At 47.1% G+C, this 17,782-nt stretch overlaps 1 protein-coding gene and 1 long non-coding RNA gene across 5 annotated transcripts in view; one reads left to right on the top strand and one right to left on the bottom strand.

Annotated features, from left to right (window-relative positions):
* Nucleotides 1-10,082: 10,082 nt before the first annotated feature.
* LOC148002870 (uncharacterized) lies at nt 10,083-13,365 on the bottom strand. The gene is made up of 2 exons (XR_015631625.1): nt 11,649-13,365; nt 10,083-11,264 (listed from the first exon to the last, which is right to left on the bottom strand). It is a non-coding gene; the product is annotated as an uncharacterized LOC148002870 (long non-coding RNA).
* A 60-nt stretch (nt 13,366-13,425) lies between these two features.
* Nucleotides 13,426-17,782, top strand: part of Slc22a4 (solute carrier family 22 member 4) — a 45,941-nt gene continuing 41,584 nt past the window's right edge. For 3 of the 4 annotated variants that reach the window (XM_087574108.1, XM_087574112.1, XM_087574110.1), the window contains exon 1: nt 13,426-13,991. In XM_087574108.1, coding sequence (XP_087430234.1) covers nt 13,599-13,991 — 393 coding nt within the window. In that variant the 5' untranslated portion in view covers nt 13,426-13,598. 4 annotated transcript variants of the gene reach the window in all.

Genomic DNA, 17,782 nt, shown 5'->3' with positions numbered 1-17,782 from the left:
ACTCCTATGAAGGAAAACATGCAACTGGGGCTGGCTTGCAGTTCAGAGGCTTGGTCCATCATCCTCATGACAGAAAGCATGGTGGCACACAGGCAGTCATGGTGTTGCCGAGGTAGCTGACAGTTCTGCATCTGGATTTGCAAGCAGCAGGAAGAGAGAGGGAGCCATTAGGCCTGACTGGAGCTTCTGAGATCTCAAAGCCCAGTCCTGGTGACACACTTTCTCTAACAAGGTCACACCTCTAAAAATGCCACTACCTATGAGCCTACGGGGGCCATTTTCATTCAGACCACCACACACTCATGGACTTGTTTTTCTGCTCCCAACAAAAGAGGAAATGAGCTGAGGGAACTTCCCTAAGGCCAACACCCCACACTACTGGAAATGAGGCCCAAGCCAGGGAGGGGAACATCTTTTTGAGGCTCTGACTCAGTGCTCTTGCATGGCCATCATGTTCCTCCATGAGTTTTGTGGCTTCTCAGAGTAGTAATTTGGAAATATCCTCAAGCCAGAGAATGACACCTGAGTCACATAGCAGAGTCTTGGTAAAGGAATAAAGAGACAGACTGAGCAGAACACTACATAATACTCAGCCATAGTCTGAGACGGCCTCTGCACTGGGAGGTCACATTATCTCTGGGCTGACACCAGTGGCTCAGGAGATTAAAAGCTCTCTCAGTCCTGATGAGAGGCCTATCAGGGATGTCGAAATAGAGAAAGCCTCTGAAGAGGTCAGAAACAACGAAGAAAGATTTTCCTCAGTTCTAACAACCTTCTGAGTTAAGGTTGGAAGATTCAGAAAGTATTTCTGTCTATTCAAAGAGGCTCCACAGGAAGAGCGTGGTTTCTATGCTTGGTTTTAAGAAACATACTCACATATGTACTGTATTAGCTGCTTTTCTATTGCTGTGGTGATTCTTATAATTACCGTGACCAAGGCAATTAGAAGGAAAAAGTGTTTAAATGGGCTTATGCTTTCAGAGGGTTAGAGTCCTTGAAAGCAAAACAAAGGCTTGGTGGTAGGAAGACTTGAGAGCTCACATCTGCAGGAGGCAGAGAGATGGTGGGAGACTGACTCCATGACACGCCTCCTCCAAGAGAGCCACACCCCCTAATTCTTCCCAATCAGTCCCACCAACTGAAGACCAAGTGCTCAAACACATGAGCTTTTGGGCGCCATTTCTCATTCAAACCACCATACAAATGTTTTCTTAGTAAAGCCCAAGTGTGGCTACATAATTTCATAATTTCAGTGTCCTAAAATAGTGATGAAAGTGTAGCTATGTAAAAAATTGTGGAATTTGTACTTTGTATCTCTCGATCTCTGTCTCCCCATCTCTCCCCCACCCCACCTATCTCTCTCTGTCTCTCTGTCTCTGTCTCTGTCTCTCTCTCTTCCTCTCTCTCGCACACACACACACACACACACACACACACACACGCAGACACAATTAAAATAATTTTTAAAAGGAAAACAAAGTGGCACATTGGTGGATTCAACTCTCTCTGATTTCTGTCTACAGCAGAATGCCCCATGCCTTCCCCTCCATGATGGGCCAAATCTCCTAAACCATGAGCTAAAGTGACCCCTTATTTCCTCGGGTTGCTTTAGTCAGGCGTCCTATAGTAGCAAAGAGAAAAGTCACCAACACAGTTCTCAAAGGGATGCAAGAATAGCTACAAGCTAGTAAGCCTAGTGTTAGGGGGAATAAATGGAGGGTGGGGTTAGGGATCAGCAGAGGCCAGATGAGCATCCTTTAGCATTCATGCAGAGGGCAAGGGAGCATCTTCAAAAACACACTTCTTGTGAGGATAGTGGGATGACTCTGTGGGTGAGGCGGCTTGCTGAGTGAGCATAAGGACCTGACTTCAAATCTCAGTACTCAGATTTGGTTTTGTTTGGTTTTGTTTTTAAGTCAAGTGTGGCTCTGGTCTTATGCAAGTTTCCTTCCCCAATACTGTATAAGGTAGGGAGGATCGATGAGATTACTAGTCACCAACTTAAGATCCTGTCTCCAAGAAATTTAGTGGAGAGTGACAGAGTGGGACATTAGATCTCTTCCTCTGATCTCCACATGCACAGACACATATGCACTGCACACTTAACACATGCACATAACGACCTTCACAAACGCACCATATGCACACAAAAGCCACACACACACACACACACACACACACAATTATATATTATATGTGTTATATATTCTAGCCCTTGGAATTCTTAAGGGAATAGCAGCCAGATAATATTGGGCATCGACTTCATCTCTAAAGAACGTCACACATTTAGAGGAAGTTTCAGAAATTGTCTATAGTTCAAGAACTAACCTTTCTCAACAGGTAGAAACTGCTATTAGGGTTTTTAACTGAAATGTGGCTAATCGGGAGAGAGAAAAGAGGGTTTGTCAAGAAACCTTCCTATTGGCAGCTTCCCTGCAAAACCCAGGAGGAAGAAAGGAGCCATCTTCAGCCAGAACCCATGGTGTCCACCCTGTGACTTGTCACCCAGTAAAGCTGGGGACTGAAACAGTGTACATTCTGCCAGCAGAAGGGACACTGGCAAAGGGATTACCCAGAATGTCGTCATGGGGGAAGGTAGGAACCAAACCACTCCATTTTAGTCTCTCCTGAAAAGATAAAGACTAACCTGGCAGTGGTGGTACACGCCTTTGATCCCACCACTCAGGAGGTGAGGCAGGTGGATCTCTGAGTTCAAGGCCAGCCTCATCTATGGAGCAAGTTCTAGGATAGCCAGGGCTACACAGAGAAACCCTATCTAAACTAATGGGGCCAAGTGGCTCTCAGCCTGGCTCCCTTTAGTGCCATCCAGGTGTGCACCAAGAAGTCCTGGGTAACCTGGGAAATAGCTGGCAGGAATGCTGAACTCTTATTGGACACTCCAGGTGTGGTATCCAAGAACATGTGACAGGGACTGGGGAGAGGAGAAACTAAAATTCTTCGCAAGCTTCTGACTCACGGCATCTGTTCCTTTTTTAAAAATAAAGATTAAGGGGTTGGGGTTCTAGCTCAGTGGGTTCGGTCCCCAGCTCCAGAAAAAATAAATAAAATAAAATAAAAATAAAGATTAATTACATTGGTTTATTATTTGGGAAAGGGGCATATGAAGGTCAAAGCATACATGTGAAGGCCAAAGGACAACTTGTGGGAGTCTCTCCACTGTGTTCGTCCCAAGGATCAAACTCAGGCTGTCCAACTTGGCAGCAGGCCCCCCCTTCTCGTCAACCCTAGAGTGGGCTCTTTCAGCACTTGTTTCTGACTGTTCTTGGGTATCCCAACCCCTCTTAGGGAAGTGTCCTAGTTAGGTTTTTGTTGTTATGATAAATCAAAAGAAACTTGAGGAGGAAAGGATTTGATTATCCTACACATCCAGATTATAGTCTGTCACTGAGGGAAGCCAGGTCAGGAACTAAAGCAGGACCATGGAGGAGTGCTGCTTATTGGCTTGCTCCCCATGGCTTGTAAAATTTGCTTCCTTATACCACTCAGGACCACCTGCCCAGGGGTGGCACTGATCACAACAGTTTAGACCTTCCCACATCAATCAATAATCAAGGAAATTCCCCTGTCGGCCCCACCCCCCCACACCACACACACACCATACATACCACACACACATACCACACACACACACCACACATACCACACACACACACACAACACACACAACACACATACCACACACACACACACCACACATACCACACACACACAACACACACACACAACACACACACACAACACACACAACACACATACCACACACACACACACACCACATACACACACACACCACACACACACACACCACACACACACATACCACACACACACCACACACACACATACCACACACACACACACACCACACATACCACACACACACACAACACACACACATAACACACACAACACACATACCACACACACACCACACATACCACACACACACACACCACACACCACACGCACACACACCACACATACCACACACACACACCACACCACACACACACACACATCACACATACCACACACACACACCACACCACACACACCACACACACACACACACTACACACATACCACACACACACACACACACACACACACACACACACACACCCCTGCAGACCTATCTCAATGGAGACATTTTCTTTTCTCAAATGAGGCATCTTCTTCCCAGATGCTTCTAGCTTGCAACAAGTTGACAAAAAACTAACATGGGAGGGGTATGAACCAAACCAGGGGCAACTCCAACCAGAAGTCATGCTGCTGAGCTCGTGGTGTTTCTCCACGAAACACCATCAGTCCCTGAAGCTAAGCTCTGAACACATCTTAGCTTAAGTCATGTGAAGCCAAAACACAAGGGCGAGTGGGACAGACTCTAAGCTTAAGCGTCAGCTTGGAACAAGTTAACAGGTAAACGCTTCTGCTTAAAACATGAAACCAGAACTGGTGTCAGGCTGCGGCTCATCAGCCTTTAAAGCAAGGCTGGAGAAACACCATCATGGACAAGAGCAATGGCTGCTCTTGCAGAGGACCCAGGTTGAGTTCCCAGCACCCGCATGACAGCTCACAATCATCTGCAACTCCAGTTCTGAGGAATCTGATGCCCTCTTCTGATTTCCATGAGCATCAGACATGCGGATGGTATACATGTAAACATGCATGAAAAACTCACACACGTAGAGGCAAATAAATCTTCAAAGTAAGGCTGAATATGCTTCTTTGGGTTTCCTGATAATATTGCCATCTTAAGAAACCAGGGATAGAGGGCTGGAGAGATGACTCAGTGGTTAAGAGCACTGACTGCTCTTCCAGAGTTCCTGAGTTCAATTCCCAGCAACCACATGGTGGCTCACAACCATCTGTAATGGGATCCGATGCCCTCTTCTGGTGTGTCTGAAGACAGCTACATTGTACTCATATACATAAAATAAATAAATCTTTTTAAAAAAGAAAGAAACCAGGAGCAGAAAAATGTAGACTCCTACAAGGTCTGTGGGTGAGTGACAAATGAAATTACATAAAATATTCATCCTATTTTTTCTAATCCCTATGCTTTACTGGCAAATCATCCTGGGGTAATAATTACAAAGCTGTCCTGGATTTAAGGGGCTCCTGTGTCCCACTGGACTCGAGTTATTTGCCTTCAAGTCGGAGGATCTGAGACACTGCAGGATCATGTTTCAACAGGGGTTCAAATTCTCCCAATAAAGGACACATCGTATTCCCTCCTCTCAAGCTCAGGGAACACCAAAGGGAAGAGGGCAGAAACATTGTTAAGAGCCAGATGTTGAGGAGGACAGCTGCAAAACTGTCTCCTGGACATGGGAGGACTTCTGCACACCTCACCTCATAGCTGCTGTGGCTGCTTTCACAAAACCTGTTCTGGATCAAGCCAGTTAACATTCCAGCACAGATGAGGGAGGGGCTCACAAGCCCTGCCCCTAGCTGAGGAGTTTCTGGGCACTTGGTCTACTAAGGAAGGGAAGGTGAGTTTTCTTCAGGAATGTGGCTGCTGGCAGATTGTCTGTGCTTCCAATGGATGGGCCTATATTCAGGAACGTAGAGGTGGCGCTGCTTAGACTTAGTGAGTTATCCAAAGATAAAAGGAGGACATAAGGTTGGAAGGGGAATGTGATGAGGGGTCTGGGAGGAGTTGGAAGAGGGTAGAGGAATGGATATGGTTAAAATACCATACATACAAACTGGACGGTAGTGGTGCACACCATACTGAGGAGGCAGAGGCAGGTGGATCTCTTTGCCTTTGAGACCAGCCTGGTCTAGAGTTCCAGGACAGCCAGGGCTACACAAAAAAATCTGTCTTGAAAAACCAAACAAGAACAAACAAACAAACAATACAGGAAAAAAAAACCATTGCACACATGTATGAAGTTCTCAAAGGATAAGTTACATTTTAAAAAGAACTGAAGATAATTCAGTCTAGAAGATGAACCTTGTTACCATATGTAGACGAAATAGAGTGAAAGCCAATCTAAGGAGACCTTGGATAGAGACATAGTAACAGTCTTTAACCTGTTGATTGTAAAGGGCTCAAAGATCTCCAAGGGGAAAGCACAAGTGTCTAAAAATAGATGGTAAAGGGCTGGGGATTTAGCTCAGTGGTAGAGCGCTTACCTAGGAAGCGCAAGGCCCTGGGTTCGGTCCCCAGCTCCGAAAAAAAGAACCAAAAAAAAAAAAAAAATAGATGGTAAAACACCTGATCTAGTTCGTTTTCTATTGCTGTCATAAGCACCATGACGACGACAGCAACTTGGGGAGTTTGATTTATTTCAGCTTGCAGGTTCATAGCAGCCATGTTAGGAAGTCTTTAATTAACTCAAGAGGTCCTAGTGAGTGACACTGCATTCAGTCTGCCAGACAAAAACAAGCCACTTGATTGATACGTTCATGAACAAGAGATTGCAACAAGTGTATCAGAGCAGTTGTGGGGTTCCTTAAAAAGGATAGTAATTTCTTTAAACCATTAGTTCCTGTGTGATAGGGCTAGCCACCTTGTTTGAGGACAGTTGCTACAACTTCTCTTTTCATTAAAGAGGCATCTCGAAACAAAAGGCCATCTCTGTCTGAAAAGCAGCTGAAGGTTATAGACAAGGTTCTTTCCATCTGAATTCCAAGACCCTCAACCCAGTCATTCTGCAGCCTTTATCACAAGAGCTCCTGGTGGTTCTCAACCTGTGGGTCATGACCCCAGTGACCTGACCCTTTTTCAGGGGTCACCTAAGACCATCAGAAAACATAGATGTCTACATTATGATTCGTAACAGTAGCAAAATTGCAGATGTGAAGTAGCAACAAGAGTGATTTCATGGTTGGGGGTCGCCTCAACCTGAGGAACTGTATTAAAGGGTTCCAGCTTTAGGAAGGTTGAGAACCACTGCTGTAGTACGTGTCTGTCTGGAAGGGAATGGCTTACCATATTCCAGCAGATAAGACCTGCAGGCAGCCTTTTTGAGATGCTGGAAAGTGTGGTCTGTAGGTAGAAGCAGCAGTGTGACGACAGAGTCTATCTTCGGCATCAGCTTCTAGACCACGGTGTGCCTAGTTCAGTGAATCAGCAGGTGACCAGGTAGTATCTGGCATTTGCTCATCAGTCTGCCAGATCTAGGCCAGTTCCCTGACCTAGAACCTATTTTTTTAAGGCAAAGCCAAGTCTTTCTGGAAGAACCAATCAATGAAGCCAAGAGTGTATACTCTTATGGTTTTCCCTGGTAGCTTACCGTAGGGGTCTAAGGCTTTTCATCACAGCAACTATGATGGGGTGGGAGTAGGGGTGAGGTGAGGGTAGGGGTAGGGATGGGAGTAAGGGGAGAACCAGTCTTCTTGAGGAGTGCGGAGTAGAGTAGGAGCTGGTGTCTAGACTGGAGTAGGAAACATCATGTTCTCTTAATATTTGCATGGGAAATGTCCCTCACAGGCTCATATCTTTGAACATATGGTCTCCAGTTTGTGGTGCTGTTTGGGAAAGTTTTGAAAACTTTTAGACAGGAGGCATAGTAGAGGTGGGTCCTTGGGGGTAGTTCCTCTGAGGACTCTAGTTTGGTTTTACTTCCAGTCTGTCTTTCTTCTTCCCACTGCCTCACATTCCTGCCTGTTCTCTCACTTGTGAGTAAAAATAAACCTGTTTCTCTGTGTCTCTCTGTCTCTCTGTCTCTCTGTCTCTCTGTCTCTCTGTCTCTCTGTCTCTCTGTCTCTATCTATCTATCTATCTATCTATCTATCTATCTATCTATCTATCTCTTTCTCTCTATCTATCGATCTTGGGTTCTCTGTGTAGTCCTGGCTGTCCTGAAACTCACTCTATACACCAGATTGGCCTTGAATTCAAAGAGCAGCCTCCCTTTGCCTCCTGAGTACTGGGATTGAAAATGTTAACCACCACTGCCCAGGGTAAATAAACCTCTCTGAAGCTACTTCAAACAGGTGTTTGATCACGGTGGCACAAAGAAACCAGTAAGCTCCAATGATGAGAACTAGACGATAAATGGAGTTCTTCAGCAAATGAGTGCAATGAGTCCCTATAAAAAGAAAGTTTCTGAGGTATCCAAAATGTAATGGCAAAGTCTAGGGGATGGAGGGGTGTACCAGATAGCTTTCCATCCCTATAACAAAGCATCTGAGATGGTTTACAAAGAGAAAGTGTTATCTAGGCTCACAGTTTGCAGGGTTCCGTCCATGCTGGTTCGCCTTAACGTTTTGGGTCTGTAGTAACAAAGTATCTCATTGTGTGGGTGTGTGGCAGAGCAATCATATTTACATCAGGCAAAGGAACAAAAGAGATGCAGGAAAGAGCATGGGTCTCCTTGAGAGCATCTCTCCAATAACCTAAGGATCTCCTGTAAGGCCCATCTCCTAAAGGCCCCACCATCTTTTAACAAGACTATCCTGGGGACACACAGCCTGTGGGAAATGTCTGGGATCTAAACTATAGCAAGGTGGGGGAGAGATCATGGAAATCAGTACTACAGGTAAAGCCAATAAAAAGACTACAGGGCTAGAGGGATGGTTCAATGGTTAAGAGCACTTGCTGCTCTTGCAGAGGACCAAAGTTCAGTTCCAGTCAGGAGGCTGATACATTGAATATAATTTCAGCTTCAGGGAATCCAGAGCCCTCTTCTGGTCTCGCCCAGACACCCACACATATGTGCACAGCATCATATTCTCTCTCTCTCTCTCTCTCTCTCTCTCTCTCTCTCTCTCTCTCTCACACACACACACACACACACACACACACACACTCACACACACAAAATGAAATAATTTTTTTAAAGGTCATGTAAAAATTTGACTTAGCCCCCATCCTGGGCAACCCCCAGGGCCACTTTGCCCTGTTGCGTGCAATCATTCTGGTCTGCAAGGTCTGTGTGTATTTGTAATTGTCTGGCCTGTTAGCCCTGCTTCTCCCTATATACTACCCTCCCATCCCAGAACAATTTTTTCCCCTTCCTGTTATCCCACTCCCCATATCTACAACCAGTGTTGGCTCTCAGTCTTGGGTGAAACCCTGAGCAGGAGAGAGCTACACAGTGTGTCCAAGCATAGCACTACCTCCCCCTCTTGGTCCATATAACCAGTGCTTTCCTTCCTTCCTAAAAGTTAAAACAAAAACACTCTTCTTCTCTGTAGACCCCGTGAACATGTTTCCAACCTCTCCCTAACACTATTGATAGTGTGGTGTGGGGGTCTCTATGACCACCACAGCCCACAGAGTTACAGTCTATGGGAGGCAAGAAGGTAGTAATTGAGTAGCTAGTGTTGGTGTGTTTAAAAGCACAGCACAACTTGGTGAAGTTTTTCCTAAAGATAATTAACAATCCATGTGTACAATGAAGCTTAAGACATGAGTACATCAAAACTCTTTGTAAAGTTCATGTGACATCTTCCATCAAGATAGGTTCTGTAGATTTACAAACTCATGTTAAGGGTCTGAAGAAAGATCTGGTATAGTATCAACCACACAGGCCATTAAACATGTTCACTCCCAACCTTCTGGGTAAATAACAGGCTGTGGATCCCTCCCTTGGAAGGGACAATCCTGTGGTTTAACTTTCCTGGTTCCCCCAGTGTTTATCTGTGAGCCTGAGAACCTTGTACACATTATTCCAGTCCATTTTCTAGCTAAGATCTTGTGATAATTAGCTTTGTCAATTTGACATAGCCTAGAATTGCTTGGGAAGAAAGTCTCAGTGCAGAATCAACTATACTGGGTTGGCCTGTGAGCGTGCCTGTAGGGGACTGTCTTAAGTTAGTTTGTGTGGAAAGGCCCACCCCAGTGTGGGCGACACCATTCCCTAGGCAGGGCATCCAGAACTGTATATGCCCAGAACTGTATAGGAGTAGGGAAATCCACTGAGCATAGGTGAGGAAGCACACATTCATTTCTTTCTGCTCTTGACTGTGGATATGACTAATTGTTTGAAGTTTCTGCCTCGACCTTCCCCACAATGAGAGACTTCACCCTGATATTGTAAGCTGAAATAAACCCCTTTCTCCATTGAGTTGCTTTTGGTTGGAGTATTGTAGCACAACAACATAAATGAAAGAACAGAAGGCCTATAATTTATTCCTCAAGAAACCTTTTCTATGACAGATCTCTTGGTCTCAAGAACATTAGCCAAGTGAGATCCCAAAACTTAACCCTACCTTTCTGGCCAACTTATTAAATCATAAATAAAACCGTATTTGGTAGAATTGACAACAACGTGAAAGCCATTCTTCTCTTCTCAGTGTCGCTTACTAGCAATGGCTACGGTTGAATGCCTGCTCTCCAAAAGAAATATTATACTGGAATTCAATTGCATCAGGATTGTCACAGGAGGGGAAACTTTAAGGGAACAATAGGTCACGGCGTTTTGTTTTGTTGTAACTTTCTTGTCACGCTTACAAAATACCTGACATAATAACCTTAAAGAGGGAAAAATTGATTTCTAGCTCACTGAGTCAGAAGAGTCAGGAGATAGCATATGATTTTCCTGGAGAAATGTGAAGAAATATCTTTTTACCCAAGATAGGACACTGCTAACAGACCAAAGATATTTCTATCCAAGTCCCTCTTGAGGTACGAACAAAAAACTGGCAACAGGTCCAAGGGCCACCCAAGGATTGTGTAGTAGAGCTAGCCACAGATGAGCAGGGTAGGATGAGATTCTAAGTTGTGTTAGCATTCTGAGTGTTAGCATGCTGATCAGCAGTCCACCTTAGGAGAGAAGCTCATGTTTAAGCAGGTCTGCAGGGCATGTGCATGTATATCGGCCATGCAGGTGTCAGTTACCCGCTCAGATGTACCACCATTCCTCCCTCAGCTCAGACCTGCCGTCTCATGAAGTAGTTCTCTGTGAGCGAGTGGCTGATGGGAGCAAAATACTCACTCAGCCTTTACTCCCAGCTTCCTGTGCTGATACTAGGTAGCCAAAACTCACTGCCAACACATATAGAGGTGAAGGGACTCCTCCTAGCATTCCAAGATCTACCCACTTTGGATTCCTTTTGTATAGGGGGGAAATGGACTGATTTACATATCCTTGTCAACACCTGGTAAACAGTTGAGTGATGGAACCTTGTTTAGCTGTCACAGGGTGTGGGGGGGGGAGTGGGTTTCAGTGGAGGTGGAACCATGATATTCAGCCTTCTTTACCCAGAGGGACCAAGCTCCATTCTCCCTCAGCAAGGACGGTGAGGTGAAACTGAGGCATGTGAAAAGGGTGAGGCAGTTGCTCCTGCTGGTGAGACACAGAAAGGGACACTAAGAAACGTGGTAATCAAAGACAATGGTTTGAGCTGGTCACAGAGGTGTGTGCCTGTAATCCCTGGTATTTGGGAGGCTGGAGTGGGAGGATCCCTTGGGCCCAGAGGCGGTTAAGACCAGCCTAGACATCTTAGCAAGATCTGTATCTAAGTTGGTAGAATGCTTACCCAGCACCCACAAAGACAAGCATTGCATAAGTCAGACGTGTGGGTGCACAGCAATAATGCTTTAGTAGTGTTACTATTTTAATGCCAGTCAAATAATATTTTTGGTTGGTTAATATTAGTGTTTGGCCATTGCAATGATATGTTTAGTGTCATTAAAAATGCCAAAAATGTTTTTTGACGCAGGGTCTTACCGTAGCTCAGGTTGGCCTGGAACTCACGATTGTCCTACTCTGGCTGACTCATTGCTGGGATTATAGGTATACACTACACGCTTGACAACAGCACCAATGTTTTAAGGCAGGATGGTATTGCTCAGTCATTCAACCTCAGGTTCCCAGGGGCTCCTGTGCTCGGTGCGGGCACAGATCCTGCGGGCCGCCAAGGCCTAGCTCAATTCTGTGTCTTGTGGTGACTTCACCTCCATTGCTCACCATCCTCAGTCTTTCAGTCTTGTTCTTTGGGAATCATTATTCAAAAAAAAAAAAATCAATGGCTAGTTCCTGTGTCTGGTTATGTCTTGTTAGTAATTTGAGGCAGAAGGGCAGAACCTAAGTGAGATTCCAACCACAACACACCACTCACGCATTTCAGTGGTGAAGAAGCCCTGCGAGTTCCCTCACTGGGTTAATGATCACAGGTTCAGGCACACCCTCAATCCCAGCACTCGGGAGGCAGGAGCTCTGTGAATCAAGGGCAGCCTGGTTTACATAGCAAGTTTCAGGACATCCAGGGCTACATACAAAGACCCTGTCTCAAACAAACAAAAGTAAAAGGCGCGAGCTAGAGTTGCCTTAGCATATGAGGAGGCCTGTCCTATATGGCAGGAAAAGAAATTTAGGTTTTCAAGTGGTGGCCTCGCCTAATGGTTAGGGGTCAGACTGGAAACTACCAAAAACAAACAAACAAACAAACAAACAAACAAACAAAGCAGAAATCCCCTTCAGTCCCTTGCCAGAGTCTGAAGAGACAAGCCAGTTTGTGCAAAGTGTTGGTCTACTCTGCCTGTCAGTCTCACCAGACCTGTGGAGTCCAGCACCAGCCTGGGCTAGTTAGTACACAGTGCTCCCAGGATCTTAGTAATCATGACCAAAGTGGACACTGACCAAAGAGGGGAAAAGGCAATCCCACCTTTGGTCACCCTGCCAGGTATGAGGGCCAGATCTCACAAGTTTGTCCTCTCTGCGTCCCTTCCTCCCTCAGTTAGTAGACTAGAACGAGCCTTTCTGCAAATAGAAGGGCTTTCAGTCCAAGGCTTTGGCACCGTGCCGCAATAAAGGGCTCTGGGTGCCCCGAGAGTGCCAAAGGACAAACACCAGAGCCCAGGCGTGACTCCTTCTCTCTACTCCCTCAGTGGGCCAGCTTCCCTCTGGTGTCTCTTACAGAAGCCACAGAGAATCTTCTGAAAGGACACTAGGACGATTCAGAGGCCCGTGATTCCGTCCTTTTAATCCAGGGCGGGTCCCTGACTCAGCATGACCTCGCACATCCTTTGCTGGCTCCGGGGCCACAGTTGTCTCCTTGCAAGGTGAGAATCCTGTTTTCCAAGGACGCTTCTCCGGCCCCCGCTGTCCTGTGATGGACTACAGCGATGTTAAGGTTCATAAGTGAGCTCCCACGCAGGTGTGTGTGACGAGGTGGCGCTCCTGTCCCCCACAGAAGTCTCCTGCGAACACGGACTTGATTAACTGACCGCCTGTCTGACCTCAGACTCCAGGCTGGGATCGGGGAGCAACGGACTCCTGCCCCGGGCTAGGTCTGGCTCTAGGGACGCGGCTACTCCCTGTCGCTCACCCTCCCACGTAGGGCCGAGAAAGCCGGTGCTCCCGGCTGCACGCGCCTTGTCAGGCCGATTCCCGGTAGGAGGCCTGCGTAGAAGGCCGCTGGGTGCAGGGAACGGAGCAGGAGGCTGAGCCCGCCCGAGAGCTCCGCCCAGATCAGTGGAGAGCAGCGGCCTTTCGGTGCCTCGCCACACGGGGGTGTGGTCCAGAGGACTCGGCTCCTCTGCGCTCCCCGGCAACCCTAGGGAGTTTTGTAGCACCCACTGCGCGTTTGCACGCAACCACCCGGGAAGACTCCTGCAATCGCCGGACCCCTTTCTCCCAACCCACCTCCCTCGTGCAAGTTGAGGAGAGGCGGGAAGCATGAGGGACTATGACGAGGTGATAGCCTTCCTGGGCGATTGGGGGCCCTTCCAGCGCCTTATCTTCTTCCTGCTCAGCGCCAGCATCATCCCCAATGGCTTCAATGGTATGTCAGTCGTGTTCCTGGCGGGGACCCCGGAGCATCGTTGCCTTGTGCCTCACACCGTGAACTTGAGCAGCGCGTGGCGCAACCACAGCATCCCCTTGGAAACGAAGGACGGACGACAGGTGCCTCAAAGCTGCCGCCGCTACCGACTGGCCACCATCGCCAACTTCTCTGCGCTGGGGCTGGAGCCCGGACTGGATGTAGATCTGGAGCAGCTGGAGCAAGAGAGCTGCCTGGATGGCTGGGAGTACAGCAAGGACGTCTTCCTGTCCACCATCGTGACAGAGGTAGGTGATAGTGCCTTGCTGGAGCCAGACATTGGGAATGGAGACTCCATTGCGTCCGTGTCCCCAACAGCCCCTGGCAGTGCCTGGGTCAATGTTACACACTATCTCGAACCTTCCAGGCACAGAGTGGGGTTATGAGTGCATTCTCAGCACAGACTGAGAGCTGATGAATTTCTGTGTGACATGGAGGGGATAAAAAAAGGGAGTGTTGTCACCAACTGCCTTTTCCTTCCCAAGTTTCACAACAGATAGAGTTTCCCAAGAGCCTCGATGCTTCCCTGGGCAGGCCAAACCAGACTGTCTTGATTTATAGTCATAGCTATTTTCTTGCCACAGAGAAGGGCTACGGTGGTCTGTTAATCTCAAGTACGGACACGGAGAAAGATCTTGAGACAGAAGTGCCTCTGTGCTGAGGCCCCACTTCCTCCAAAAGGAGGCAGCAGCCCCTTGACACTGGTTGGATGCAAGGAGCCAAAACTAAAACCTAACCTTTGGACACTCAAGGAGAGACCAGTACTTCTGTGGGAAGTGTAGGCTGGTGAGCAGGGTCCAGCTGAGACCACTTGCTTACCTCTAAGTGATCTGGGAACAGGTTCCCTAAGTCACCAGAATCTGAATGTGGACCTATTCCCTCTTCGTTACCTGCTGCATATTTGCTAAGGACCAGGTCATAATAGATCAAGACACAGTTTCTGGGAAGAGCGTCACCTAGAACGGACTTCCTACTGTTGGTCAGGCAGGTAGAATATCTGCTTTCCTGCCACCTGCTGCTTCTGTCTTGTCTCTTTCCCAAGGTGGGTAAAACAAACAAACTAGGTTCCTCCCAATGAGTTCTCTGGGAAGAACAGGCCTCAGTTTCTTATCTCTTTCCCTCACCACTATGGAGCTGTCAACAGAAAATGTATCTGGCCCCAGCGTGCAGAAGGCTAGGGTGTGGGTCCCACCTGCAGAGCTCTGATGCCTGTGGGCATACCAGCTGTGTTGTTAAGAGGGCTGATGTTAGCCCTACTTATCTGTTGGCCTTCAGGAGCCAGAATTCAAATCATAGCTTGTTTTCTGTGTGACTTTGGGAAAATAAACTCCCTTCTCTCCGTGGAGTAGCTAGATCTGGATATACTGCAGGAAGGAGTGGCAAATGCGAAGCGAATCTGGAACTAAGGGACGGTCTAGTCTAGCAAGAAATGTGTCTGATTCTGGGTCTAAGAGCCCTGCTGATAGGATATGGTAGGTGGCACTCAGGGGAGGGTAAGAGGCTAGAGCTGCCTCGAGGACCAGCTTGTGGGTATTCTGAAAAGCTGACTATATTCTGAGGGCTGTGGAAATAGCAAATCTAGGGTTTATGTTTTGATTTTCTTCTTTTGAGACAAGGCCACGGGATATAGTCTTGTCTAACCTGTAACTCGCTGCATAACCAAAGCAGGATGGCTTTGAACTCACAGGGATCCTCTAGCCTCTGTCTCCTAAAGAGACTTACAGATGAGTCTCAACTCTCCAAGCCATTGGTTCTTAGAGTTTGATCTAACTGTTATAAGATTAGGAGAAAGCTGTGGAAGTCACCATTACAAGAGAATGCCCAGGTCAAGGGTGGCAGCTGTGAAGGATGCATGGAGAGTGACAGTCTCTGGTTTTCCTCGGGGTCCCTCACACAAGCACCCTGAATGTCTTGTGTCCTATTGTCCATGCCTCTCCAGCTGTGATCCCCTAGCAAGGACTCATAACACTTACCCTGGCCCTGGGCATCTAAGACTGGGAGTCTGTCCTTTGGGTCTAAAATTATTCTCTGTATCTAAGTTGGGAGGTAGGTAGGACCCATTGGCTGCAACCTTCACAAACAGAGAGTCTAACCTGGATGCTGTCCTCCTCCTGGATGATTTTGTTTGCCTGGGGATATAAAAGGCAGGGGAACTCCAGCTCCTGAGTCCATAGGTGTCCCAACATGCTATACCTAGGGGCCTATGGGCACACCTAGTGACTCCTATCTCAAAGGCTCATGTGTGCACACTGTGACTTGCTTTATTTAGCGTCCTTTCTCTCCCTTGCTTACTTTTGGGGTTGGTGGGAGTTAAAAGGCAAGGGGCACTGGTAGCTGAAAAGAGAAGGGAAGGAAGCTAGAGTGGGATGAGTAGAGTGGGGTGGCTCTCTAGGGGGAGGGGGCAGTCACTCAGAGTCTGGGTAGCAAAAAAGCAAAACAAGTCTTAAGGAGAATGTGGAGAAGATGGTCACTCAGTTTCAGTAACTGCAACAAATGCCCGACACGAGCAGTTTACAAAGAGACAAGGGTCTGTGACCAACTGGCCCTGTTGCTTTGGATCCTGTTGTGAGGCCGCACATCCTGACAGGGAGTGTGTGCTAGAGCAAAGTAGCTTCTCTCATGTGAGAGAAAGAGGAAGAGGCCAGGGTCCTAAAATCCCCTTCAAAAGACCTAGCTTCCTTCTAGTGGGGCCTTACCTCTTAAAGTGCCCACCAGCCCACAACAGCTTTATAAGAAGCTGGGAGCCAAGCCTTCAGTAAATGCCTTTAGGTGACGCTATTTGCTGGATGAAAGCTGAGTCCCTGTCCCCACAGATGCATTACCTGGACTCTGAGAATAAGATATGAGTCAGAACCCTTAGCCAGTGACAATGAACAAAACTACCTCATCCTTACACGCTGAGCCCCGGGCCCCCACAGGTCCCTACATCCTGGCTGACAAGGATGGAAGCCATCCTCAGAATATACCTCTGCTTAGTCCTCCAGCACCCTGACATCCTCCAGAAGGCAAAAAACCCATCCAAACTGTCCCAGGATCCCTCCACAGGAGGACAGGGTCAGTCCAGAGAAACGCCTGTCATGGATGCCAGGAGATAGGAATCTGGTATCTGGATTGTGACTCGCATGCATATATACCTGTTCCTGTGTGCTGTGTTCTGCACATAAGGCCATTTCCTTCCTTAGGGTCTGTGTGTGAGGCACAACCATTCATCCTGTGTAGTCACCTAGTTTCTTATCCTTATTTTAAAATAACTTCTCAGGGTGTTAACACACGCACCCTTCATCTAGCCTTCTCTGACTTCAGCAGTGTATCTGTTGCTCCTTCTGAAACACTTTCACTCTTCAGTTCATGCTGGCTCGGAACTCACTGTGTCATCCAGGTTGGACTCCTCTTGACTCTGGCCCTCAGGGTGGCATGTGCCACCACACCCAGCCCTGATGTTATCAATCTAAATTACCCACAATGCACTTATCAGAACCAGGAAATTAACATTGGTCAAAGTACCCCTGGTGTCCTTTCTCTGTTTTCGGATCCAGTCCATTATCCCACTACACTTTGGTGTCGAGTCTCGGTCTCCAGCGTGAGACAGCTTTTCCGCCTTTCCTGACCCTTCCTGAACATGCGTTTTGTGTGTCATTTGGATGGATGTCTGTCGGCTTGAGTTTATGTAATTTTCCTTATGATCAGATTGTGCTACGCAGTTTTGGATAAGAATGTAACAGAAGTGTTTATGTATTTCAGGGCATCAAACCAAGTACACGATGCTGGTAATATGTGATTGCTAGTGATATGAACATCAGTCATGCAGTTAAATTGGTGTGTGCTGGATTTTTCCACCATTATTGTTATTATTTTCCCCTTCATAGTTAATAAATATTTGAGGGGAGATACTTGGGGATAATGCAAATGTTTACCCCCTGAGTTTGGTTTAGATGTCTAGACACTGACTTAGATGACTAATGTTGTAGTAGTTGCCTAGTGGCAACCTGAGATTATTCTGGAAGTAAATGCTTCCCCTGGGTAGCCATTTGTTCTTGAG

Source organism: Rattus norvegicus, chromosome 10 (assembly GCF_021556685.1).
Source record: "Rattus norvegicus strain SHRSP/BbbUtx chromosome 10, alternate assembly SHRSP_T2T, whole genome shotgun sequence".
Lineage (NCBI taxonomy): Eukaryota > Metazoa > Chordata > Mammalia > Rodentia > Muridae > Rattus > Rattus norvegicus.
The sequence above is the reverse complement of the archived record's forward strand: the minus strand, read 5'-3'. Positions and strand labels throughout refer to the sequence as shown.